Source organism: Excalfactoria chinensis, chromosome 2 (genome assembly GCF_039878825.1).
Source record: "Excalfactoria chinensis isolate bCotChi1 chromosome 2, bCotChi1.hap2, whole genome shotgun sequence".
NCBI classification, from domain to species: Eukaryota; Metazoa; Chordata; class Aves; order Galliformes; family Phasianidae; genus Excalfactoria; species Excalfactoria chinensis.
The window spans coordinates 23,980,960-24,006,825 of NC_092826.1; the positions used below are offsets into that span (position 1 = coordinate 23,980,960).

The 25,866-nt window shown below is 37.7% G+C and overlaps 1 protein-coding gene across 2 annotated transcripts; it reads left to right on the top strand.

Moving 5' to 3' along the window:
* Positions 1-490: 490 nt before the first annotated feature.
* On the top strand, positions 491-24,317 carry NBN (nibrin). Of its 2 annotated transcripts, none has more exons than XM_072327585.1 (16): positions 491-688; positions 2,063-2,196; positions 2,746-2,891; positions 3,727-3,886; positions 5,381-5,484; positions 7,790-7,907; positions 8,179-8,369; positions 9,165-9,265; positions 11,253-11,391; positions 12,486-12,746; positions 13,012-13,448; positions 15,953-16,017; positions 17,234-17,389; positions 18,378-18,491; positions 19,384-19,433; positions 22,278-24,317. In XM_072327585.1, exons 1-16 carry the CDS (start codon positions 658-660, stop codon positions 22,306-22,308), a joined length of 2,238 nt encoding a protein of 745 aa, XP_072183686.1. In that variant the 5' UTR covers positions 491-657; the 3' UTR covers positions 22,309-24,317. The 2 variants fall into 2 exon arrangements, with proteins under 2 accessions (XP_072183686.1, XP_072183685.1); XM_072327584.1 differs by having other exon boundaries at positions 13,012-13,444; positions 15,946-16,017.
* Positions 24,318-25,866: the final 1,549 nt, after the last annotated feature.

The following is a 25,866-nucleotide window of genomic DNA, read 5'->3' on the forward strand; positions in this document are numbered from 1 at the left end:
CCTTCCAGTACCTGAAGGGGACCTGCAGGAAGGCTGGAGAAGGACGTTTTATAAGGGCAGGCAGGGACAGGACAAGGAGAAACGCCTTTAAACTGGAAGAGGGTAGATTTAGACTAGATATCAGAAAGAAATTCTTTACAATGAGGGTGGTGAGACACTGGAACAGGGTTGCCCAGCAAGGATGTGGATGTCCCCTCCCTGGAAGCCTTCAGGGTCAGGCTGGATGGGGCTGTGAGCAACCTGATCTAGAGGGAGGTATCCCTGCCTATAGCAGGGCGTTGGAACTATATGATCTTAAAGGTCCCTTCCAACCCAAACTATTCAATGATTCTATTACACAGATCAAGATTCCACCAAAACAACATTCCTGAATTCACATCTCCGATAGGGGAAGGGCGCAGCCCCAGGCCGGGCAGCGCACCTCTCGCTGGGGCGGGCCGAGCTCTCACCGCGCCGCTGCGCATGCCCACTGGGGCCGGCTGTAGCGGCTGTGCCGTCCGCCCGCCGCCATGCGGCGCTCCCTGCTCTCGCTGCACTGCCGGGCGCGGTAGCCGGGCGGAGAAGCTCCGGCTCCCCGTTCCCGGCCCGGCAGCCGACTGGAAGGAGAGTACAAGGCGAACCGCAGCTCCTCACCGTGGAGCTCCCTACGGCCTCAGGATGTGGAAGCTGGTGCCCGCCGCGGGACCAGGTGAGGGCACTGCGGGCCTGGGGCCCTTCCACGCCTCTCCTGCGCCTGGGTTCGGGTCGGCCCCTACCACCTCCTCCTTGGGAAGCTGGCACGCCTAGAGACTCTGCTTTCGGTTTCCATTCCGATACCGGGCACGGCTCCCTTTTTCACTGGAGCCCTGATCACGGAGGCCGTGCCCTGTTATCCTTGCTGGCGATGAGGCAGACGTGCCCTGTTATCCTTGCTAGCGATGCGTCCCAGGGTTGCTGCCCGCCAGCGGAGGCAGCGAGGTGCTGCCCTGCGGGATCTGAAGAGCTGAGCCCAGGGGCAGAGGTCACTCAGTCTCTCCTTCCAGGAATGATGTCTGACTTTTACGTTGATTTTTCAGGACCAAGTGCTGAACGTGAAACATTGTCTTGTTTCTTGAATGCAGTTTTGAGACGGTCATCGCTGCACTGTTGTTCATCAGTTTCTTTATCCATAGGAGTTTTGATTTATTGATCAATTTTGATGATGGGTATTTCATAGTGCAGATGCAGCTTTTTCACTTGAATGCTTTCTCTTTCTTATAAAAATCAGTCACAACACTGCTGTACCTCCTTTTTCTTTCTTGCTTCATTAGGAGTGACTTAAGGATGCTTGGTTTACATCTTAGTGACAGCACTATGTATTTGTACTGAAATGAATAGAGTTTGATCTTTACTGTCTGGAAACCTCTCCAGCAAATGTCAGAACATTGGTAATGTCTTTGTAGTCAGGATGATGAGTTCTGCAGTGTTCTTATTTGGACAGTTATTTGTATTAGAATTTCATCTCTAATTCATTCATTTTTATCAAGAAAAAGCTTCTGAATCACTTCTTGTAGGTGATCTAAACCTTTTGGATGTCTTCAAGCCATGCTCTCTTTCAGTGTTGTCTAGATGACAGAAAGTTACAACATAGATCAGAGACCAAACTTATGAAGTATCTGTTTGACTTACAATGCAGATCTTTCAGCATCCTTTAGGGAGGCATTTTTGTCTGAGACGCTTAAATTAGTCCCTGAGTTATATATCATTAGTAAGTTATGTATCTCTAAAGTTTGTGCTTTGTGTACTTCTTCTATGAAGATGCAATGAGAGATAAAAGATAGAAGGTATTAGTACAAATATCTAGTACAGCCACTTTTGTTACTGCTTTTTTTTAATTATGAAATGCTGTCCTTTCGTAACAGACAGGAAGAAACAGGTTTTGTCTATAAATAAAAAGCATGATTCTGATCAGGCAAATAAATGATACATATCAAGGTATAGACAAGGTTAGATACTTTACAAACTTCTGAATTGATTCTAAGTTCTTTGGGTATTCTGGTGTTTCTTGTAAATTGATATTTTTCTGTCTCTTGTTTATTTTCAGGAGAGCCATTTCGACTTTTAGTTGGTACTGAATATGTTGTTGGACGCAAAAATTGTGCTATTTTAATTCAAGATGATCAATCAATCAGTCGAAGTCATGCAGTTCTGACAGTAAATCATCCTGAAACAACCCATGTAAGTAGCCAGCATTTTACTGCATTACTCAGCATTGTTAACTGGGAATACCATGACAGTACAGTTGGGGTAGAACCATTGGACATCTGCCCATTCTTAGTCTTGATTTATTTACTTATTTTTCCTTAGGTTGCTTGACTGTTCTGAGAAAATCCATAATCCTAGTGGTCCAGGCTCCTATTTGGACATTCCTTTTTATCTCAGAGTGGAAGTTGGTTAGAAATTTATGTTAAAGTAACCAAGGCAGGAAAATCATGCAATTACATTTCAGTTTGTAGAAGAACTTTAGAACTTGGTTCTAGAAAGTTGCTTTCATTTTATTACTGCGGGATCGGTTCTGGAGTGCATGTTTCACTCCACATCATTAATTCTGTATTCGTTTAGGGGAGTGTGGAAAAGAAAAATATTCCAAGGAGAATCAGCAGGCAGCACTTCAGTATCAATTATGTATTGCAGTTTCTCTGGATATTTTGAAGCCAGTCAACCAAAATTGCTTTTATGTAACCTGTTTCTGATGAGCTACCAAGGCTTATTTATGTTTATTTTCAGAGCCAGTCTGGTTCAGTCCCTGTGTTAACAATAAAAGACACCTCCAAATATGGTACTTTTGTTAATGGATCAAAATTGAGTGGTGCTTCAAGGTCTTTGCAGTCCGGTGACAGAGTAAATTTTGGAGTCTTTGAAAGCAAGTTTAGGTAAGAAGTACTCAGACCGATAATAAACTACTGAGTGAAAAATAACAGCTTTCAAAAACAGTGTTTTAGCACATCATACAACTTGATGAGTGATAGAACACTACGGGAGTTTACCTGTTGAGTTTTCAGAAAGCAGAGGAAACAAATAATACTTTCCTGTGTTCTACATCCTGCTTCTGAAAGCCTTTTCAGTACATATTTTTATAATAATTAATTTTGAAATGCTTTTAATTTATTAAGAAAAATGTAGTTTATTTACTGTTGGTGTTTTAAAACATGTCTTCCATGACTTCCGTGATTGATATAATTCTATTTGTATTTTCTCCTTTGTAGCCTATACCAAGTTAAATCATAGAGTTTGATATTCTCTAATTCTAAATGAATGATCTGCAGATAACAGCAGGTGTATGTTCAAATGTAAGAGCAGTCTCAGGAAAAGGTTTCTTGAGCTACAAAACTCATGTCATCTGTTAATGGTCTGTTCTGTTGAGCATATTTTTGCTTTTGGAAATTCATGCTGGATTTCATCCTATATTTCCAGTTCTCAAACCTTGCTTCAAGCACTGATTCTGATTGGTGTTGCTCTTTCTTGAGATCAAAAGTCTCAAGAATAATCATTTGAAACATCAAATCAAAAATCTGCTTATTTTTCTCAGTAAAAATCAGTTACTTACTTTCATCAGGACATTTTAAAGCACAGTCATCGATCTATGTACGAATTACAGGAGTCTGTTTATTTATTGGAATTCCCTGTGTAACAGAAGTGATTCATAAGACTGCTTTGTTCATCATAATGCTACCACAGTTACTAAGGCATTTCTCTTATTCTTTGCAGAGTGGAATATGAATCTTTAGTTGTCTGCTCTTCGTGTTTAGATATTGCTCAGAAAACTGCTTTAAATGAAGCCATCCAGCAGCTCGGAGGGCTTGTCGTGAATGAATGGACAAAAGAATGTACTCACCTTGTAATGGCATCAGTAAAAGTTACTGTTAAGGTATGTTGAGTTTTTGTGTATTGATCGGGTTGGTTTGACTTTTTGACTTTTTCCTGTTAATGAAATTAAATTCTAGACCTGCTCAATATTGTTGCAAAGCGTTGTTTTATTTTAGTTAGACAGCATTTTCCTCTGTGAAGTCGACTCTTCCAACTTCATGAAGAGAGGCACGTTGGAGGGGAAGAAAATGGAAAAGAGGAAAAAGAAAAAATAAGTTGTTTAAGGGAGGGAGCGAGAAGAGGGTGGAAACAGAAAGGTGTTTTTCTGGCCATTTTAAAATGAAGTAAAAATGGAACAGGGGAAAAGGTTGTATTTAACGATTAAGAAATTTCGAGAAATGAAGAAAAATCTTTTTCCTCCCTCTCAGTGTTGCTGTTGCATTCATGGGAAATCCTATCTGTCAATAAAAAAAGATGGCCATATTGGCTGGTTGGTTCTTTTGTGTGTGCAGTTATTCTCTTTTTTTCTTCATTTTCTTTTATTACTTTGTTAAATTTCTCACTGATTCGGTTCCACGGTTCATGAATATATTGAGTCTCCTCCCACTGTACTGTAGCTCCCTCTCCTGTGCTGGCTGTGCCATTCATACAGCAGTACAATAATTAGGATCAGAGAGCACACCTGGAGGAAAAGCTTACATCTGCCTACTGAGGGTATTGGGATGGTTATAAAAGAACAACAACAACAAAAATTGTTCTCTTTTGTTGGGAGCCTGTGCAATTTTTTTCTTTCTGAATATGGAATTTAGATATTAATAAGTTAATAAAAAATGTTAAAGTTTGCATTATTCTAGTTGTGTCAAATAAATCTGTCTAATCAGACAGTATTTGCTTAGATTTTAATCATTCTTAGTATTTGCCTAGTGCAGAGGCTTGATGTGTGCTGTTTTTTCTCCATTTTTACTGATGTTTTCTACTTCTAAATGAAGGACAGAGTTTTTAGTAGTATTCATCTTGCTTGCCTCCATCTTTCTTTTAGTTTATTTTTTTTATGTTAACTTTCAGATAGTTTCATAGAAGTGCACTTTATTTGGGGAGAATGTTTAGCCTTTACAATTTTGAGTTCACTGGTTATATTGTAACTTGAGTATTGTAAATTGAGTATTAATGTTTATTTAGTCACTTCGCAGACAACAAGAAACAAAAAGACAGTAAACCAATTGACCAAAACAACAACAGCAACAATACGCTTTGTGTATTTGAGCTTTAGTTCTCATGAAGACTGTAGCTGATTTTTCGTTAGGTGCCATATGCGATTTCAGAGCTTTGCTTAAGGCAGCAGCTAAAAACTGTGCTGTAAGAAGTTAAACTGGCATTTTGTTTCCATAGCAAAATCAAGTACAGTTATATTTGTATGATACTGTTCGCATCACACAGATGTGATTTGATGTGTACAGATGTCTTTGTGATCTAAGATAATATAAAGCTAGTCAGTTGAACCATATTCTAGTTAGGCTTTTTCTGTATGTTAAACATGTACCTTCTCTCTTCTCAGACAATATGTGCTTTGATTTGTGGACGACCAATTGTAAAACCAGAGTTTTTTAATGAATTAATGAAAGCTGTTCAGTCCAGGCAACAACTGCCAACTCCTGAAAGGTAAGTATTGCTTTCAATGTCACATAATTAATTTTATGTGACTTAGATTATCAAATAACTGCACACTTACCTGTTGTTACTTGGCAGAATATGTGAATTACAATAGCTTTATTTGTGGAAGAACGCCCACCATTTTAATCTTTAGGCAATTTTCTTCTCATACCTAGACTCGTAAGGTGAACTCTTCGATTTGATTATATGCTTAGAGATGTTACTAGCCCTAGATAGGAGCTTGTTGTCAGTGAGGTTGCCATAGCAATCTCTATGCTGATGTGTGTGAAGCACCACTGAAGCTCTTTTGTGAGTTGATAGATTAAAGTGAAGAAAATTAGATTTGTGCAAAAAAAACCATATTAACCTTATTTCATTATAAAAAATATTTCACCCAGAAAATGCTTAGATTATGAGTTTAGTCATAGAATTGTAAAATCCTTTGGACTGGAAAAGACCTTCGAGATTATGAAGTCCAACCATCAATCCAACCTCTCACCTGCCACGTCCCACCACTAAAATATGTCCCTCAGTGCTACATCTGCCCATCTCTTGAACAGCTCCAGGGCTGGGGATTCCACCTCTTTGCTGGGCTGCCTGATGCAATGTTTGACCATTTTCTCTGTGCAAAAAATTACTTCTAACATCCAAACTAAGCTTCCCTTGACACATCCTGAGATCATTTGTTTGCATTCTGCCACTTGTCATGTGAGAAAAGAGCTTTTAAGTTTTGATCAAAACAGGTTAACTTGACCATATTTTGATTTTTCTTTACTTTTGAGAGACTGAGACTCATATGAATCTTCACTGTGTGGGAATCACATACTGCTAAAATAATTTGAAAAGTGTATTTTTACAATGGAATAAATAATTGTCATTTTAGTTACTCTGTGACCTCTTGGACCTCTGGAATAAATAATAGCCATTTGGTCATTCTGTGGTCCACATAGAAAAGTATAACATAATCCCTTTATTGTGTGAACGAATTTTGTCTGAGCCTATATTGCTATTATTTGTACCTTGAAAAGGTACGTGTTTGTTAATTGTGTGTGTAAACCTTGAGGAATTAATTGGAAGAACATAAGAACAAGGGTCATTTAAAATTAAGTGTAATTATTTGAGTCTGCTCTGGCCTATCATCATTGTGTTATGAATATGAGTATGGTAGAAAATGAGCAGGCTTATTGAGTTCCACCTTAATTATGCAAATATTCTCAGAGATTGAGAAGAGTGATTTTAATGCTTAGTGTTGAAAATACCAATGTAATGCTTATGTTTTTCAGGGATTTAAAGATTTCAGAATTTCATGGATTATGTTTCTTGCTTAAAGTCTGATCATCTTTGCTAGGAAAAGAAAAGTATTGTAGCATGTACCCTTGTATGTATGTACATGTGTATGTGGAATTTCTTCAGCTGCTAAATCAGATTCTGGGACTGTGTTTCAGCAGTCAGGATGTGTAATCAGTGATCAGGAGAATAATAAGTCATCATAAGCTCTGCCAGGCCACATGGATAAACTGTGTACCAATGCTCTCGCTCCTTTTGAGCATATGCTTTCACTGTGGTGTGCTAAGTCTGCTGTAACAGAGAACGTGTGGCTCTGAGAGCCTGTAAATACTGTTGTATTTTCAGTAAAATGCTTGTCTTTATTCTAGAGGTATTTTTTTATGATAAACACATACTGTCATTAACTAGAGCTCAGATCAAAGATCACAAAAGTTAGAACTTCAGATTAGAGTTTTGCTTCTACCTAATCTGAGCCCCCAATGTCATTTTCCTTGTATTGGACACACACTAAGAAGCTGCAGAGTGAATCAGTTCAGTTCTCTATGCCACCAGCAAAAAAAGTGTGCTTATTTTCTGTTGCATTAATAGGCTGTCATGTAGCATGATAGAACACGATGTTCCCTGTCCAATACAAGAGAAACAGGAGTGGCTATCCCAGGTGAAGGGTAGTGGAAGCAATATGCCTGGGCAAGCACAGAATGAAATAGCAATCTAGTTTGTCAGTATCGTTGGTGGAGAATGTAGATGTTTGGAGAATTGATGTTTTAAGATGGGAATGTTGAATACTTTACAAAAATGGTTCTTTTACTTACTGAGATAGGAAGTGTTGGTCTAAGCTTAGATACTGAGAAATGAGAGGTTCTGTTTTCTCTTAATCCTTTGAAGAAATATTTGTATAAATAGCTTTAACAGAAACAAAGCAGTGAAGTATTTTAATTTCCCAGCTTACAGCTAAAACAGGAGGGTCTGTCAATCAGTACTGGTAGAAAAATCTCAATTTTGTAACTTTAATGTTTGGCTTTTACAGCTTTTATCCTTCACTTGAAGAGCCTTCCATTGGTATTGAGAACATGGATTTATCTGGACATCCTGAAAGGCAAAAAATATTCAGTGGAAAAACTTTTGTATTTCTGACTGCCAAGCAGGTAACTGGGCTTTACACTGCAAAGATGCTGGGAGACAGCAAACATATATTCTATTTTCTCTGGATTCAGGCTTGTTCTGGGTCCATCAGGAAAGATTTTTGTGTATTTTATCTTTTTACAAGACAACAACCTAATTAAGATGAAGTGCAGGAGTAGAAACAGAACACATCACTTCTGCATTAATACATGAGCAATGAGATTTGTGCTGGTAGGTTAGCATACTTCTCAATGAAAGTATTTTAAGAGTGTTTTAATTGCATTCTTTTCTTAGCACAAGAAACTGGGTCCAGCAGTTATTCTTGGAGGAGGAGAAGCAAAACTGATCACGGAAGGAAGAAAAGAAACTTCTTTACTGGTTTCTCCTGAAGTTTGTGTTGTTGATGTTGGGATAGCAAACTCTCAGATCCTGGGATCTGAGTCCGTAAGAAACTGGACTGATTCCATTCTGAGTGTCTTGGAAAGGTGAATAGTTGTTCTCTTGCACAGAGAGGGGATTGTTTTAGAATTTCTGCAATTATTTTAGTCATTGTATTTGCATATGTATGAATGCACCAGTATACTTAGATGGATGTTGTTTTAAGTCCATGGCACGGTAACTAAAATTTCTTGAAGCAGGAACTGGGGGATTTGGCAGTTAGGGATTTGGGTTGTTTTTTGGAGGAGGTTCTTCTACTCATTGAACTGGTTTGAAATTAGAGAAGGCAAGCTCTGTTCCTGCTGTTTAGAAAAAGTTAAAGATGAATATATTCTAAAAATGGGGGATCTTTGATTTTTTTTTCAACAGTCATACATATTTCTTGTTTTCCATGAAGTACGGGGCACTTTGGGGCCATGTGTCTCAATCCTGTCTGTCTGCTTGCTTAAATTGACTGTGAAAGGCAGCTGGTGTTACACACATACATGCACACACACACACACACACACACACACACATACACACACACATCTATTTTTTTTCTTTTTTAAGAGAGCAGGCTGTTTGTAGATGTTAGTACTTTTATAGTACTATAGTAAGCTATCAATGGAAACATAATCCAAAACCTTAACTTAATAGCTCAGTCTAGTCACCATGAATTTCCCAATTTCCCTTCTGAACAGAGATAACATCTATATTCAAGCTCCTCTCATGGCTATAGTACAGTAAAGATGTGCAATGAGCATTTTGTATCTTGACATATATGTGCTTGTTTGCCTCTTCAGCTTTGAACATGTATTGAGGAACTTATTTTTACGTGTTGACTTTCTGTATGTTAACAGCAACAATCTCAGGGCTATTCCTGAAGCAGAAATTGGATTGGCAGTTATCTTCATGTCTACAGAAAGGTACTGCAACCCCCAGAGGCAGCCTGATAACAAAGGTAATTAGAAGAAGGGTAGTACTAAGTTAACAGCAGTAAATAAGTAGTTTTTTTTTTTTTGTTTTTTGTTTTTTTTTTTTGTACAGGGCATCAGATAGTAATGCCAAGGTTCTTTTATTGTGCAATCCCACTAAAATAGAATGATGCTGCATGAGATATGTATGCAAATCTGAAAAGCTAAATGTTTTCTCAACAGCTTGCTATAAGCTACATTGAAAACAATGTGACCCACAGGTGTAGGTTTAAAATGAAAAAAAAAGTATCATCTAAAGTTAAAGTGAGGAACAGATGCAGTTATTTGACCTTGCAAGGAAAGATACTTTAAAATAGTGTTCTGAAGTTGGTAGTTTCTGTAGCTGCTAAATCAATGTGTACAGTAGTGGTGAATTCCAAGCTATTCTATCTTTTATGAAAAGACTGGGGTAGTGAGTTAATAGGCTGATGTTAGAAATCTAGAGAATAAGAACTAAATTAAATTGTAAAGACTTGTGTTCTTTACACATAGAAGTATTTACTGTAGGGAATTCCCCCCAGCCCCCAATTTGAGTTCAAAATCAAACCTAATCTTAGAGCAACATGTCAAGACAATGAGGCAGCATTGCCACATTTGCTAAAGCAACAGTAGGGGGAATGCAAATTCTGTGTGTTGTCCTGAAGCGTAAATATATTTGCCAATAGAACAACAGTGAAAGTCTTTGGGAGACAGATTATATGTTTTTTGGTCTAATTTTCTTTTCATGCTGCTTCCAAAGTTGTTAGAATGAAGTTTGTTACACATAATTCTGACAATTTCATAGAATAATTTTAGGTTCTATTCTCTTCTACAGAGTGGTAGATCAGGTAGTAAATCCTACAACTTAAGTGTTGTTTTGTTGCTGTTGTTTGAATGTTTGTTTTGTTTTTTTAATTCAGTAAACACCATGAATTTGTCCTTACATACAAGAGCATTTCTTATTCAAAAATGTATTTTGAAGAGAGAAAGATATGGCAGCAATACTGGTAGAGGCGTGATGTTTTGATTGACTTGAGTTCTTATATGAGTAGTTTATCTGTAGTTGGTTGTCTATCCACTGAAGCTTAGGGAGCAACACAAAATAAATGGACTCTCACATTAAATTTAATGCCATTAATGCAGCAGGCGAGTAAATGAATTAGAAATACCAAGTCTTTTTTTCCTGTCTGAATGATTCAGTTAGGTGAAAGTTAAATGATTTAATTTATGTTAAAAGACTATCTGTATTATTTTAAGCTAACTATGTTTGCAGTTTATTTGTCAAGAGAACAAACTCTAGTGCTTGGATGATATCAGAAACTTTTATGTACGTGTTGCAAATCACAGGGATTATAAACAAGACCTTTTTCTCCAGTCTTGGCTCAACAATGAATGTCAAGATACTAATACCCTGCTCATCTAACTTGTAGTAGTCATGTAAAATCATGTAAGATGTGGAATTGTCTGATTTATATATTTTGGCCATAAAAATAATTAATTTTCTACATTACTTCATTCTTTTTTAAGCAAAATTCTGTTTCTTAATTCAGTGGAATATTTAACCAAAACCAAACCCTAGAATTTAGTCATTTAGAACATGGTTTCTTCTAGTTGGGTTTTTGTTTGTTTATTATTTTTGTTTGTTTGTTTTGACTAAATCTACGTGACTTTTTAAAATCAAAACTGCACGAATAGGCTTCTAGGGTTGAGCCCCCAGGTGGCTGAATCACCATCCCTGGATGTGTTTAAAAACTGTTTGGATGTGGGGCTCAGGGACATGATTTAGCATAGGGTTGTTAGACTTAGCATGATGTGTTTAGGCTGTGGTTGGACTTGATGATCTTTGAGGTCTTTTCCAGCCTGAGCAATTCTTTGATTCTATGAATACAATTTTCCAAAGTCTCACCTGATCGTTTAAGGTGGTTCTGTATATTACATGCAAAGAAAAGCACTGGATATTAATCTTTTTGTTCTTCTCTTGTGTTGATCTTGCAGCTGTAACTGTAAGTACTGCATCAGGAGCAAGGCCAGCCATTTCTCAGAGTTCGGCTGTGGATGAAACAGTAATGCCAACTGCTGCTGCAGATAACAGTACATTATATGTAGCTGATACAGAAATAGAAGAGCAGACATGGTAAAGTATGCATGGAAATAGTTTCTGAGCTTTGTAGACTATATGATTGTCATAGAATGGCCTGGGTTGAAAAGGACAAAAGTGGTCACGTAGTTTCAACCCCCCTGCTATGTGCGGGGTTACCAGCCACCAGACCAGATTGCCCAGAGCCACATCCAGCCTGGCCTTGAATTTCTCCAGGGATGGGGCATCCACAGTCTCCTTGGGCAACCTGTTCCAGTGCATCACCACCCTCTGCATGAAAAACTTCCTCCTAATATGTAGCCTAAACCTCCCCTGTCTCAATTTAAAACCATTCCCCCTTGTCCTATCACTATCAACTGTTGTAAACAGCTGTTCTCCCTTTTTTAATATTCCCTTCAAGTACTGAAAGGCCATAATGAGGTCTCCCTGGAGCCTTCTTTTCTCCAAATTAAACAGTCAAAGTTCCCTCAACCTTTCCTCATAGGAGAGGTGCTCCAGCCCTCTGATCATCTTAGTGGCACTCCTTCAAGACCCACTCCAAGAGTTTCACATCCTTCCTGTCCTGGGGGCTCCAGGCCTGGATGCAGTACTCCAGATGGGGCTTGCAAGAGCTGAGTAGAGGGGGACAATCAACTCTCCCTGCTGGCCACCCTTTTGTTAATGCAGCCTAGAACACAGTTGGCCTTTTGGGCTGTAGGCACATATTACTGGCTCATGTCCAGCTTCTCATCCATCAAAAACTTGCAAATAAAGCACTCTTCTGTGGTAGAGGAACTTCATCAGCGCCATGGACAAAAGCACACACTGTTCAAAATGGCACTTACTAAATTGCTGTCATTTGTCTGCAGTGAGGCCATTTCTGCTTTCAAGTGATAAGTAACAATATGGATTAATAAATAGGAATGTAGATGTTGCATATCTGACTATCTTAGTTGTATTCAGAGTTTTTAAGCCATTTTGTGATAATGAAAAGTAAGTATTATAGCAGATTTTCAGCATCAGTTGTCAGCACAAATACATTGTTTATAAGTATGTTCCTGAGTTTTTAAAAAGCAATACTATGCAGCAGTTTATATCAGTGGTAACTTTTTGTGTGTTCACCTAATACCTGTTTTTCTTCTCTGCTATAGTATGGAGATAGAGAACACTTCCCAGACAAAGGGGAGAGTAAAAGGGGCTTTCCAGCAAACTGCTATAGAGGAGAACCCGAGTACAAGTAGCACTGCAAATACAGGAACACTGATATCTAGAGTGAACAGAACATCTGGCTTTAGTCAAAAAAGTCATCCAGTACCTCCATCTAAAATTATGGAAGTTGATAAACCTAGAGAGTGCACTCCACGTCAGCAGTCTAATTCAATTACAAATTACTTCCACGTAGCTAAGAAAAGGTATGTATGTTTCTGACATTACTTTTCTTATTGTTATGTTATTGCTGTTCCTGCATAGCTCAAGTGGTGTATGTTTTATTCAAAACAGAATTAATGAAAAGCTCCTGAAAAGGGAAAGCTATTTCACAAGAGTATTTACATTCAAACTTCACGGTGCTATCATTTAAACCACAGGAAGCTGCTGTGTTGCTGATGTAGCTAATCATATTCAAAGACACTTTTGTAATTTCTTTTTTTTTTTTTTTGTAATTACTTCATGGCTAAGGGAAAGGGCTGAAGAAGGAGAAGAAACTTCTTTACCCAAACTAGCAAAACTGGAGAAAAGGCCATTGCCTGTTTCCAAGTGCACTGAATCCTCAGCTTCACCAACATGGAACAGTGAAAAAGAACAGCATCAAAAGGGAAATAACATCCACCTTGGAAGGGAAAATGGTGAACTAGCAAGTGATAAAACTGACACTAAAATTACTTCTAGTGAAAAACCTGCACCGAAGAAAAGAAAGGAGTTAGGTGATGTATATGAAGATGTAGAGACTCTAGAGATGGTGTTTGAAAGCAGAGACCTAGACTGGGAAGAGCAAACAGCAAATGGTGAGCAGGAAGCTCAAAGCAATAAACGAAAGAAGAGATGTCTAGAAACCAAAGACATCAGGATGGAGGAAGGAAATATAAAGCAGAGAGAGGAGAATGAAATGTTGGTAAGTTACATTCTTATGTGCCTGATCTTGAAGTTTATGACTGGGAGGTGGTGGAGTCTCCTTCTCTGGAGATACTCAAAACCTGCCTGGACGCCTACCTGTGCGACGTGGTGTAGGGAGCCTGCTTTGGCAGGGGGGTTGGACTCGATGATCTCTAGAGGTCCCTTCCAACCCCTATAATTCTGTGATTCTGTGATTCTGTGACTGTATATGAAGGAAACAAATGGCTTCTTTAAGGATAAGGACGAATTTTCATACATCACAGTTTTACACCTAATTTCTTTTTCTTTTTTTTTTTTTTAACATTGTCTCCTTGTGAATTGAAAGCTGCTTGTATCCTGACATTTTTCCTCTCTTTTTGCTCAAAGCAGTGCAAGCAGAATGGCAGAATACATCAGTAGTCCAATAACTTCTCATGGTGTGCGTTGTTGTGTTAATTGTAATGTTAATATAGATGCTAAAATAATATGCAGTTATATATAATGAATTTCCTGAAGAAACCTTACAGTGACCTCTTCTGTTGGATTCTGCTGTGGTCTTCAGCATCTTTTCGCTCAGCATTTCTAGATGTGACATGGAAGATAATTAGAATTCCCGCATGAGGCAATTCAAACCCTAAATGCCCATTAGAAATGAATAAGTGGTGCCACTGAACAGTATATACAGAATGCCTGGTAAAATATGGGCAGGTGCAGTGTCACATTTTAGGAAGTAGTTCAGAAGTTTTGCAAACATACCACTTGAAATAAGAGCCAGGTGGCAAAATGTGGCTCATGTTAGTATCTGGTGACCAGGTGCCCTACTTCAACTCCAGAAGTTCCAAAATGTCAGCCTTCAGATTTGTGTAGCTTCATCATAGTGTAAAATACTCTCATTCCATATTCATTCCCCAGTTTGCAAATTGAGGAGCCCTGCAAAATTTATCTTAAATTTTAATCTAAAAGGTACATAATTTTAAAAGCATATTGCAGTTCAGTTTCTTTGATTTTTAATCTAAACATTTATATTTGACTTTTACCCTGAAACACGAAGTAAACTAGAGTAGAGGAAGAAGATACATTATATTTAACATGTAGCAGCTTATTGTTCATTTTTTCAATTCTCTTGTTTTTCAGTGTAAGGTATTTTTCTAAGAGAGACGTAGAAAAACAGACACTTTAATGGGAGGGGAGGAATTAAACCAAACTAAAACAGTAACGAAAAGAAAGAAAAGGTTTCTATTTAAAAAATTTTAGAGATCACTGTCCAGCCAGTTCTTACACTGTCCAAGCAGTGTTTAAATGCTGTAAGAAATGCACAATTGAGTAGCTGGAGTTTACAAGGCAGCATTATCAATCATGCATCCATAGTTGTTACCAGCTTAATGCTCTTCTCCTGATACTTGAAATTGCCTCCGTGAGGTCTGAATTTTCAACTTTGGTATAATTTTATAAACTTCTTTTTTAATGTTTCTAGCTGGCATATTTTTAAAGACAAGGAATTAATCTAATTGTAGAGTTGTTTCTTTGTTATTTTGTTTGTTTCGTTTATGCTATTAGAGAGGAAGTACTTTCTCTTGTGTCTGTACTGAGAGACTGTACTGAGAGACTGAAATGGTTGCTTGGAATAGTCTTAGGGGGTTTTTTATGATCTGAGAAGTTCTGCTTCGCTGTTCTTTTATTATTTTAATTGCACACTAAATTTTTGCTGAGAAAAAATCTTCTAATAGATGTGGATGTCCCCTCCCTGGGAAGTGCTCAAGGCCAGGCTGGGTGCGGCTTTGAGCAACCTGGCTTAGAGAGAGGTGTTCCTACCTATAGGAGAGGGCTGCAACGAGATGATCTTGGTTCCTTTCCAACCCAAACCGTTCTGTGTTTCTGTGATTAATTAACAAAGACCTATTTTCTTCAGATAAATCATGTTTTCTGTGAAATAGGAAGGGTTCAAGATAAAACCCCACTGGCACATGACCTGCTTTCTTTAGACATAGAAGCGCTTTGCTTGTCTGGCAAGACAGATAATGTGGATGACTGACTTAAAATCTTTGGGGTGCATAAAGTTGACCTGATTTTCTTCAACCATTGAAAGCCATTTAGAGGAAGCAAAGCAGATTTAACCTTTGAGATGAAGGCAACCAACAGAATGCTCTTCTGTCCTAGCAATGGAATTTACTTTTTACACATGCACACTTTAATGAAATTGAAAATTCTACTGTTTATTATGTTCATGAGCTTTTAAATATTTTGTAGAACGTGGCAGGACTTTGAAGATGTGCACAAAGTATTTGCTACTTATGTAAGAAAAAAAGCATGTCAGCAAAAAATCCTCATTTATGACCCAAACCAGATTTATTACAGTGTACATAAAACCATGTGATATTCTAAGTATAGCATGCTGCATCACGATTTATTTTCTATGTATTTATATTGATCTAAACGTGCTTATTCCACAATAAGAGGCAGAATGAGATTTTATCTAATCGTCACTAAAAGTTATGTTTAATTCCCACCTTTAATCAATAGAGAAAAGAAGAAGTTGAATCAGTTCTGACTCCAGAAGAGAAAAATGAGATCAAGAAAGAATCATCGGTCTCGGTAAGAAACAAATTAATTGTAAGTTTCAAAGTTTGAGAATCATTAAGAAAACACACAAAAATTTTTCTGCTAAGAACATAATATTGGGAAATCATAATCAGGGTAAGGAAACTCCGGAGATAGAACTCCTGAAAGTAATCACATGTAAATTTGAATAGTATAGACCAACTTAATGACTTTGCAAAGGCAGAACTATAGTTTGTGTTTATATAAAGTTGTTTTTTATGGATATTTAAGATGACTGAGATTACAGAAACCTAGTGTAATTGTATTAACTTTTCAATGTCGTTAATGCTGGTACAGATGTTATGTTAGGTAACTACTTAAAGAACAAACAAGAATGGCATCTCCTTGTCTGCTCTAAGGAGGTCAGAACTAAAGTGAAATAGATGGACCGTTGGAAAACAGATGTAACACATGCTGGTTAATAGTAAATAGCATTCTAACTGTTATAGGTGAAATTACTGCAGGAGGATGAATCAATAAAAGAGAGGAGAAAGGAGAATAGCTGGGAATGGCAGTGCATCAGAAATGGAAAGATTCTGCAGAAAGAAGAGTGTAGATAGTCCACAAGCAGCAGGATTTTATTTTACTTTTTTAGCATGGGTACGCAGTACAATTCAAGAACAGGGAATGCTGTGCAAGTATACCAAAGTGCAGGGTTATCTTAGATTAAGGAACTTTCATTACAATGAAATAGCAGTGCTGTATCTGGGCTAAAGCTGTCCCTGAGGATATTGAAAGTCTGTGTACTTGTCTTACACCCAGACTTCATTTTTAATCTGCACAGATCTAACCCCAAGGTGCAAAGGATGCTTGCAGATTTGCTGACAAATGAGCGTTTGCATGTACAAGATAAAGATGTTTCATTTATCAGGTTCATTCTATCGTGACTAAGTTGGTCTAAAATTAAATCTGTTTCTATTAGAATGAACAATTAAATTAGTCCAGGTTAGAGGCAGAGTGGAGGAGAGAAGTAATTCTCAGATAATAGCTTCATTGCAAAAAAAGTGTAGATATCCTAGTAAAATGAGGTGCAATAACCTCAAGGTTATGATTGCAGTTTTTTAATAATCCTGTGCTTTCAGCAGATGTAAATATGGGAGGAATAAATTCACATAGCAATCTCTGATGGTAGTGTATGAGAAATGTGAGAGATACATTGTATGTCATTTTATACGCTTAAAGTGTTCCATTCTTTTTCTTCCCACTTAAGAACCACAACAAACTCGAAGATGACTCCAGCCATCTCCCTAGCAAACTTCTGTTGACTGAGTTTCGATCGCTGGTTGTCAGGTGTCCAAGAACAAACAGCCCAACTATTAGCAATACCAGATGCAGGGGACAGAACAATTTCAAAACATTCAAAAAGGTGTGTATTTGAAATGGTCACAAGATGGCACTGTTTAAAATGTTTGGAGTTATTTCCTTAATGCTGTAGAAATGTTCCTTAATACTGTAGAAAAAATATCCAGAATATTTTTTAATTGATAACAATCACAGAAAACTAAACAGTTTCAGTATCATACTGCATTATTAACAAGTACTTTTCTAACTGATGTGAACATACTAGGTTGATAAAGATTCTTTAGGTCCTCATAATTTCTTCCAAGCTGCCACTTATTCTGAGTTGCTAAGTGATGCCCAATGTAACCTTAGTAAAAGTGTAACTTGAGGTTGTACCTCCAGAAGTTTGCAATTAAACGTCTCTGAAGAGCATATGCTGATTCTGAGTCCTGCATCTTAGAAAGTAACATTTGCATTTTCTAAATGGAACTGAAATTAGTATCTTACTTTTGTAAGACTATTGCTTGCTTGGATTCTGAGGATAACTTTAAGAAAATTCTTCATGTCAAATGTAAAAATACCTCTTTGTTATAAAAATAAGTACATATATGTTTGTATATATGCCGTAAATATCTCTAAGGAGGATATACGGTTTAAGATCACTGGAATTGGATTTCACTGAAATCTATTAATGTTCATCGAATAATGAAGCTTCCAGTGATCTGTGAGTAAGCAGTCACTTTAGAAAGTATTTGAAATTTCTGATAGTATTTTTGTTGCCATCCTTCTGTAATAGGTGTTTATTTATTTTGATGTAAAATAGATTCTATCAGGAGAAATTAGTTTATAATGTTTTCAGATTAATCTATATCATATTTATTCAGCTTTTTTTTGTTTGTTTGTTTCCTTTGGCAAAAGGAGGCACTCAATAGCTTGCAATGAATACTTTTTTCCCTTCAGTCTCATTTAAGTATAATGTCTGGTGAATATTATTCAAAGGAAGACTGACCTTCATTGCTGACCTTTTTCCTGCGTTATGCTTGTCTTGCATTGTAACAATTTATTGTCTCCAGGTCCCTTATCCAGGGGCAGGACAACTTCCATACATAATTGGAGGATCAGATTTGGTTGCTCACCAAGCTAGAAAGAATTCAGAGCTCGAAGAATGGTTAAGAGAAGAATTGGAGGTAAGGGTTTTTTTTTCTCAAAGATGAGCAAAACCAAAACTTCACTCCTGAAAGTGGTCATACTGACCTGTGGTCATTTCTCATATACATGGAGATTTTACTTTGTTTCAAAAGCTCAGCCAATTGGCTGTTAGATTGTATTAGAAAAGTTACTGAAAGCCAGAGGTCAGAGGTAATGCTTGTTTGGGGTTTTTTTGCTGATAATTTGAATGCATTTTACATCAAGAATTCATATAATCAGAATAATGATTTAAATCAAGGTCAGTAACATGAAAGAGGGATTTTTTGTTGTTATTTTTTAGTAGCTAAAATAAGGAGGATGGTAAGTTGTGATTCCTGAAAATGTGACAGAGAAGCAGGAAGAACTTCTACCTAGTAATCTTTGTTTGAATCGATACAATGTGCAGTTGATATTCTGTGTTCTCTTGAACAGAATAGAAAACACCTGAGTAAAATTCCATTGCAACATACTAAGAAATGCACTGAGAAGTTTTATTCTTTTTTTCCCTTTGTACACAGAAGTTACAATTTTATCCCAGCACTTCACCAGCACTTTCATTTTCCAGTATTTCTTCAAAAATACTTGCTGATGATCCATGTTTTGTTTCCATGGCCTGATCAAGATCCCATTGCTTATCTCCCTTTTTGTTTTGTTCCTGGATGTAGATAATGCTAATTAAAATTTCCCTTATACCACAATAATCAGACAAAATTTCCCCTATTTCTATCATGCTTTGAAAAACAAGAAGCTAATTTCTGACCAATTCACAAACTAATCTGCTAGTTGGTATCAGTAGCCAGCCTTGACTAATGAAATTTATTATCCATCATGAACTTAAGAAAAAATATGTTAGTCCTTAATATACAGTGTTGAAAAATCTTATTTTGTCAGGAGCAGAATCGACGTGCAAGGGAAGAATCACTTGCTGATGATCTCTTTAGGTAAGAGGTTTATGTTTATGTTTAGGAAAGCTCTGTATTTCATCACATCATCATCATCTTTTTTTTCAGACAAATACCAGTTCTGCAGAAGGCTATTTCTTTGCCTGTTCTTCTCAAAATCTCATGTATTCCCATGTATGCAATTATACTCAAGGTGGCTTTCAGTTACAACTCTCAGTTGTTTTCTTTATGCTTTAAACTTCCACTTTTCTTCAGAATTACTGTAATATTTGAATTAGAAAATTCTCAAAGGAGAACGTTGCCATTTCCTGTCTCATGCCTTAATCTTGTGTGGAGCCAGAAGTCGAACTTTTGGTGATGCTGGTGGGTCTCTTTCAGTTCCTCAAGATACTGTGTGGTTCTCTGACACAAAGACTGGAAGAGATTTCCAGAGTCAGGCTTTGTGCCATTAGCGTTTGCCTGATGAAATAGTTTGGGGTTAGATTTAAGCTGCTCATCTTAATTCCTGAGAAGTAGTTCTGGAATTTGTGACTTTAGTGCTAGCTAAATGTACTTGTCTGTCTTGTGCTGAGGAAACTAAAGCAATGGAATGATATTTCTGTGAAAGAAGTGATCATCAGAGTGATCTTTTTTAACCTTTGGGGTAAAGACTCCCAAAAACTTAACAATGTATAAATACCTGTGCTTTTTAGCATAATTCATTATATTTACATCTAAAGTATGTCCATGATGTTCTTCTGTTAACCCTTGTTTCAGTTGTTTCCCACTTTTCCTCATCTCTCTTTTGAAAGAGTATGGAAAATCATTTTATTCAGTTGATTTCTTGTCTGGTCAGTTTCAACTCTAATCTTATTTCAGTGATTTATAACTGCTTTCCAGATGCTCTAGGCCAAGTTTGCTATTTTATCCAGTTTTTATGTCTGTGGTGCATTTATATGCATGTCAATTACGAATACATTTATACAAATATATGGTGCAGCTTGATTACTGTGCTAGAAAATTAACTGATCCAAAACATCTTGATTAATTTGAACCTTTCGAAAGCAGTGGCAGCTTAGATAATTGACGTGCATTCATGCTTAGAGCAGTTTTGACCTTAACTCCAATTTATTCAGGATAGTGACGTGTACAGAAGTTTCCAAAAATACTAAAACTGTTTAATGTTCAGCAGATCATAACCTGCTTCTGATTTGTGTCCTTAATCCTGAGCAAAACTGGTTGGTGTGCTGCTAATGTTAACAGCTGCAATTTCCCCTGAAAATTGCATTTGAAGATGAAATTAGAAACAGTTGTGCTCCAAGGTAAAGATGAGCTGGAAAGAACTGTGCCTTCATCTACTTCTGATTCAGTACATAGAGAAACAGAGGAGGAAGGCAAGGAAATATCTTTCTGCTAGGACTACAAATGAATGGATTATGCTTGGTAACACCCCTCTGTGCACTTCATTCCCTTTTCCTGGCAAGGTCTTTTGTTTCTTTGTACATTCATGCCAGCAGTGGAATCTTTGTAGCTTTCTTTCTGGTCCAAACCACAGGCACTGTAGAATTCCCTTTCTCAGATGCTGTTTGATTTCATTCTGTTTGAAAAATATCATCCAGGATTCATGTAACATGAAAAATGGCTGGAGGTGAGACAGGGAATTAAATAGAAGGGTGTTTGTGATGGTCAGTGTCAGCTTCTCCATAGAGAGTTGCAGATGGGGTTGAAACTGGAACCCTGCCATCAGGATACCAAGGAATGTCTCCTCTGGTTTTATCTGTTCTTCAAGACCTCCAAATATGTTTTGGTGTCCAGGACACCCTTAAATGTTATAATTGATTTGTAACCATGCTGTAGCGATGAAGTCAAATGAGACTGAGTACAATTGGCCTCATTTTAGTTAGCAAAACTTTAATTATTTTCTTATGTGAAGAAACAAGAATCCACTGTTTGTCTTCTGACCTGCCATGCATTTTACACTAAAAACCGTACATTTTGGTAGAAAAGTGTAGATTGTGAAGATGTTACCACATTAACGGCTCGTGTTGTCATTAATAGTTAATAACAGAGCGTTGCTTTGAAAGGATACACATTTCATGTGTTAGAGCAGTGACTTCTGCAATAGCTTTGTAGTTATACGGTGATGTAATTTGGCTCAGAGGTTGGGACATTTTCCTGCCTAAGCAAAAAAAATTCCTGATGAATGAGATCAGAATTAGTAGAAGTAAAACTGCCTGATCATTTGTTCTGCCCATAAGTTATTCACGCATGGGTAGGAAGCATATCAAATTTCAAAGAAGTGACATAGGATTTGGGGAGCTGAAACACAAATGGAGTAAAAGAAGGCTATGGGGTGTAGCACAGGAGAGTCATAAACGTAGTGCTGTAACTCAGAAAACATTTTTTTTATCCAGAAAGTAGATACTAGTAACTAAAAGTCAATCGGAAGCTGTATAAAGGAGGAGATAAAACAGGGAATTGCTGTATGGCAGTAGGAGGCAACAGAAGGGTTTTTGCTGAAGGAGCTTTGGCCAAATGTAGATTGCTGTGAACGTACAGTACTGTTCCATCCCTGACCTCTGCAGTTTTGCAGGATGTCTCAAGGTTAATGCATCGATACGTTACACGCTTGGAGAATCTTCTTGTAAGTGGGATAGATGGAAAGATTTTGAGTAGCTAGGAAGGAAGTCAGGAAAGGGTGTTACCTTTTGCTCATGCACAGATTTTAATGCTGCGTTCTTCAGTCAAATTGTAGCGACCGTAGTTAATCACAGAAGTGCAGTCTGGGAAAGGACTGAATGCTGCCCAATCCCTTGTTAGGACTATATAAACATTTCCATTACGTTCTTATATTTACATATCGCAGAGCCATGTCCATCTGTGACAACTTCTTTTTTGTTGCAGATATGATCCTAATGTGAAGAGGAGAAGATGAATTGTGACCTGAATTCACAGCAGTTCTGTATCAAAATCTGTCTTCTGCTCTACTGATATGTTTGCTGGTTACAGTATGTAATATATACATATGTATGACTGTCTGAGCTATCTGTTATTGTATGACTTTCTATCAAGGATTGTGCATTCAAGACCTTAACGTTTTTGTGTCAGAGCAATGCTTAGGAAAATACCGCACGTACTTAGGATTTAATTCCAGGCAGCTGTTTTCTAATGTTTACTTGTCTATAAATTGGAGGGGGTTATGGGAAGTAAGGAAGCTAGGATCAGGCTTTTTTATTTGTGGAAAGGCCTTGTTAATTAATTAGCTTTTTGTATATTATCACTTTTGCCTTACAGTGAAAGGTTTTGAAGAGTGTACAATCAAGACAAAAGTTACCCCAAACCTTAAGTATTTCTTGTTTATTTGGGCACAGATTTAATGTTAATCAACTCCAACTTCTTCCTGTTCTTGAAGTTGGTAGCAACAAATTATTTATAGATAGACACCAATTTTTCACCAATTTTTTGTGATGGCAAATATTGAAACAAAACTTAGTATTAAAAAACGAGAGATCTTGCCCCAGTATTCAGTATTCAGTATATATAATATCAGTATTCAGATAGTCAGTATTTGTTTGAACCCTACAGCTGGGCTAGAAACAGTCCTGTAAACTCAGGAAAATTTTACAACAACAACAAGCAATTCAATTGATTTTTGTTTCTTTCAGAGGGGTGAGAGGCAAGGATCGTTTCTTTCTTCCCTTTCCTTTGCAAGTAGAAAAGAACCATGTTTGAAAATGGCTGTTGCTTCTTCCTCACACAGATTGTTCTTAAAAAGCTACATGATGACAATCATCTTACAGGAGCTCATATACTTTCCTATAGTATCACGTGAAAAGCAGCCTTATTAATTCCTCCAAAGTATAAATGTCTAAATTGTTTTCATTTGCAGCAGGACTTGAGAGAGATGGGGAGGAGGATTTGATGATTTCCACAAGCACAGGGATGAGACTTGTGTTTTTTTTCTAAATGCAGTAGAACATTATAGTTAAGGGAATTGGATGTAGGTCTTCTGCTAACTGATAAATGCAAAGTGCTGTTCCTTTCAAGGGACGTGGTCAGTTCTACTTCCTGAGCTACTCAGGAGATTTTCTATGTAAGGTTCATGTAACAGAAAAGAAGCATGCTTCGGGTTGAGAAGTGTGAAGTCAGCTCACTCTTTGAGCTGAGAGTTACTAATCATTGTTTTCAATTAAACAGAGAATTTAGCTTTTCTCCACCCTCCATCTATCTGTCAGTAGGAAACAGCTGTCCAAATACTGTTTGTAGAGACTTGTCCCTGATTTTTAGGATTGTGTAGGATCTTTTCCATTAATGAAAGAAGAAAAAAGTTGAAAATTCCGGATCAGGGAGTGGCAGGAAAGCCAAACAACTGCTGTTGCTATTGATATAATGTCAGTTATCTGGTCTTGAAGATTCAGGCCAAGAGAATCCAAGGGAGCTGGTCTCAAGAGGGAGAAAAGGAAGCTAATTGAATTCTTGAGCACTTTTTCAGGGATATTGTCTTAAGAGTTAAGAATCCATTAAGAGACTTAAGTGTAGCTAATGCCTAATCATGGTGGCCTTCTCAGTGGTTCATTAAGTAGAGCAAGTATTAGTGCTACTGTTCTAAAAGATTTTGGAGCTGGAAATATATCAGTTTTTCTTCGTCATACTTAAATTCAGCTCAAAAAGCCTTGAAGTTGCTCACTTACATAAAGCTATGATGAACAGTACTTCTATCACTGTTTGTAAGACAGTAGGATCCCTTTTCTTATGTGATGAGACAACAAAGCTCGTTTCTTTTGACAGAGCTCAGAACGTGCAGGTCAGGTGAACTAGGCTATTTCAAACCATTATGTCGTGTTTCAGCTCTGAAGAACAATTCCCCAAGATCTTTGCGTGTTGGTAGCAATTATGCTGAAGTCAAACTGGTTACATGGGCTCAGACAAAAAGTATTTTGTTCCAAAAAGCAGTTGTTGCTCAGTTTTTTCTTTACGGATTCTTGACTGTTTGCTCAGGGATGTCCAAAATGATTCACAAACAGGAAGACTGATAACTCTGAATTCAGCAGATAGCCATAAGGTATGTTGGAATTATAACTTGCATCACAGCAGGGACTGATCTCACCCACCCACCACCTTTAATGGTTCTTCAGCTGTTGAAGTATTCACTGGAGAAGATGTACTTAATACTATTTGCTGCACATTTAAGGTGAATTTTTTTCATCTCAGAATTTCCATGTTTTTATGTTTAAAGCTCTCTCTGTTCTGATGGATCCGAGTCCTTGCAGACTGCTGAGGATGACCTTTCTGATGGTAGTTACTAAGCAGAATATCAGTGGACAAGATCCTTCAGAAAGTTGCATTTACCTTTGTAAAAGTCAATAGAAAAAAGAAACATTTCTCTTGAGAAACTCTTAATGAAACATACCATGGGCTTTATGAGAGAATGTAAAAGCCAAGTTTTCTGCCACTCAGCAACTTGACCAGCCCCAGAGGCACAGCTGAGACCACTCTTATGTTCACATTATACCAGTTAGGGATCCTCACATCCAGTTCTCCAGCCAGTTGATTTAGCAGCTTCAATTCTTTTTTTCAGTTCAGCATCATAGAACTGATAGATTCACCCATCATGTGGTTAGGTAAGGGGTTGTGGGTCTGCTTTTTTTTAGAACTATCTTTGATCACATTGCTCACAGGAAGGAGATGCACACAACATGCAAACTAAATAGATTTTTTATTCAAGGCTTTTAGAGTACAGACTTGCATCCAGCAGCTTCACTGAGCATGGTTCCACACAGGTTGAATTAACTTGCACACCCCTGGAGCACAACACCCAGGTGCTGCATCAGTGCAGGAACATCATCCTTGATTTCACTTTCCACCGACTTCCTGCCTTTCCCATATATCTATTTAGGAAGTCTCTGCCTTGGGCAAAGCTACCCTCAGACTGTTAAGCTTTGTGTTCCATTTCTGTCCACCTCCACTTGTGACAACCCACCTCCTTCTCTCCCGCCCTTACTCTCCATCTTCTCTCAGGGCTAATGCAGCAGAGGGCAAGGCAAGCTTCTCCTGTGGCACTGCATTAATTCCTATAGCCTGAAAACGTGCTTGCCATCAACTTCACATTCCTTTGTCCACTGACCACCATTCCTCAATCAGAGGCTCTGTTTCGTATTTCCCACCAAACTTCAGCTCATAGCTGACATACCAGTTGAAGGCAGTGCTGAGGCCTACCTCCACCCCCAGCCAGCTCTGCATTCATCAGCTCTTTTGTACAGAAAATTCTTCATCTCCTCCCCATCACTTCCCCTCCCATACACCTTGCCCTTCTCTTGCTCCATTCAATTTCTTGAATCTACCCCCAGTCACATCTGGCCACATCCAGTGTTTGAATCACAAATAGGCCTCATCTAATTCTCTGCTAATTCTGGTATCTTCATTCCTAGACCAAACGGCAAAACACCTGTATTGTCCTCCCTGTTAACAAGTTTTGATGACCACCATCACCACA

Excerpts from the sequence above, each read along its gene's own strand:
- NBN (XM_072327584.1), top strand. The coding sequence starts at position 658 with ATGTGGAAGCTGGTGCCCGCCGCGGGACCAG. Across the intron at positions 12,747-13,011 it reads TTCCACGTAGCTAAGAAAAG|GGAAAGGGCTGAAGAAGGAG; the intron begins GTATGTATGTTT and ends TTCATGGCTAAG. Across the intron at positions 18,492-19,383 it reads GGTTAAGAGAAGAATTGGAG|GAGCAGAATCGACGTGCAAG; the intron begins GTAAGGGTTTTT and ends TTATTTTGTCAG.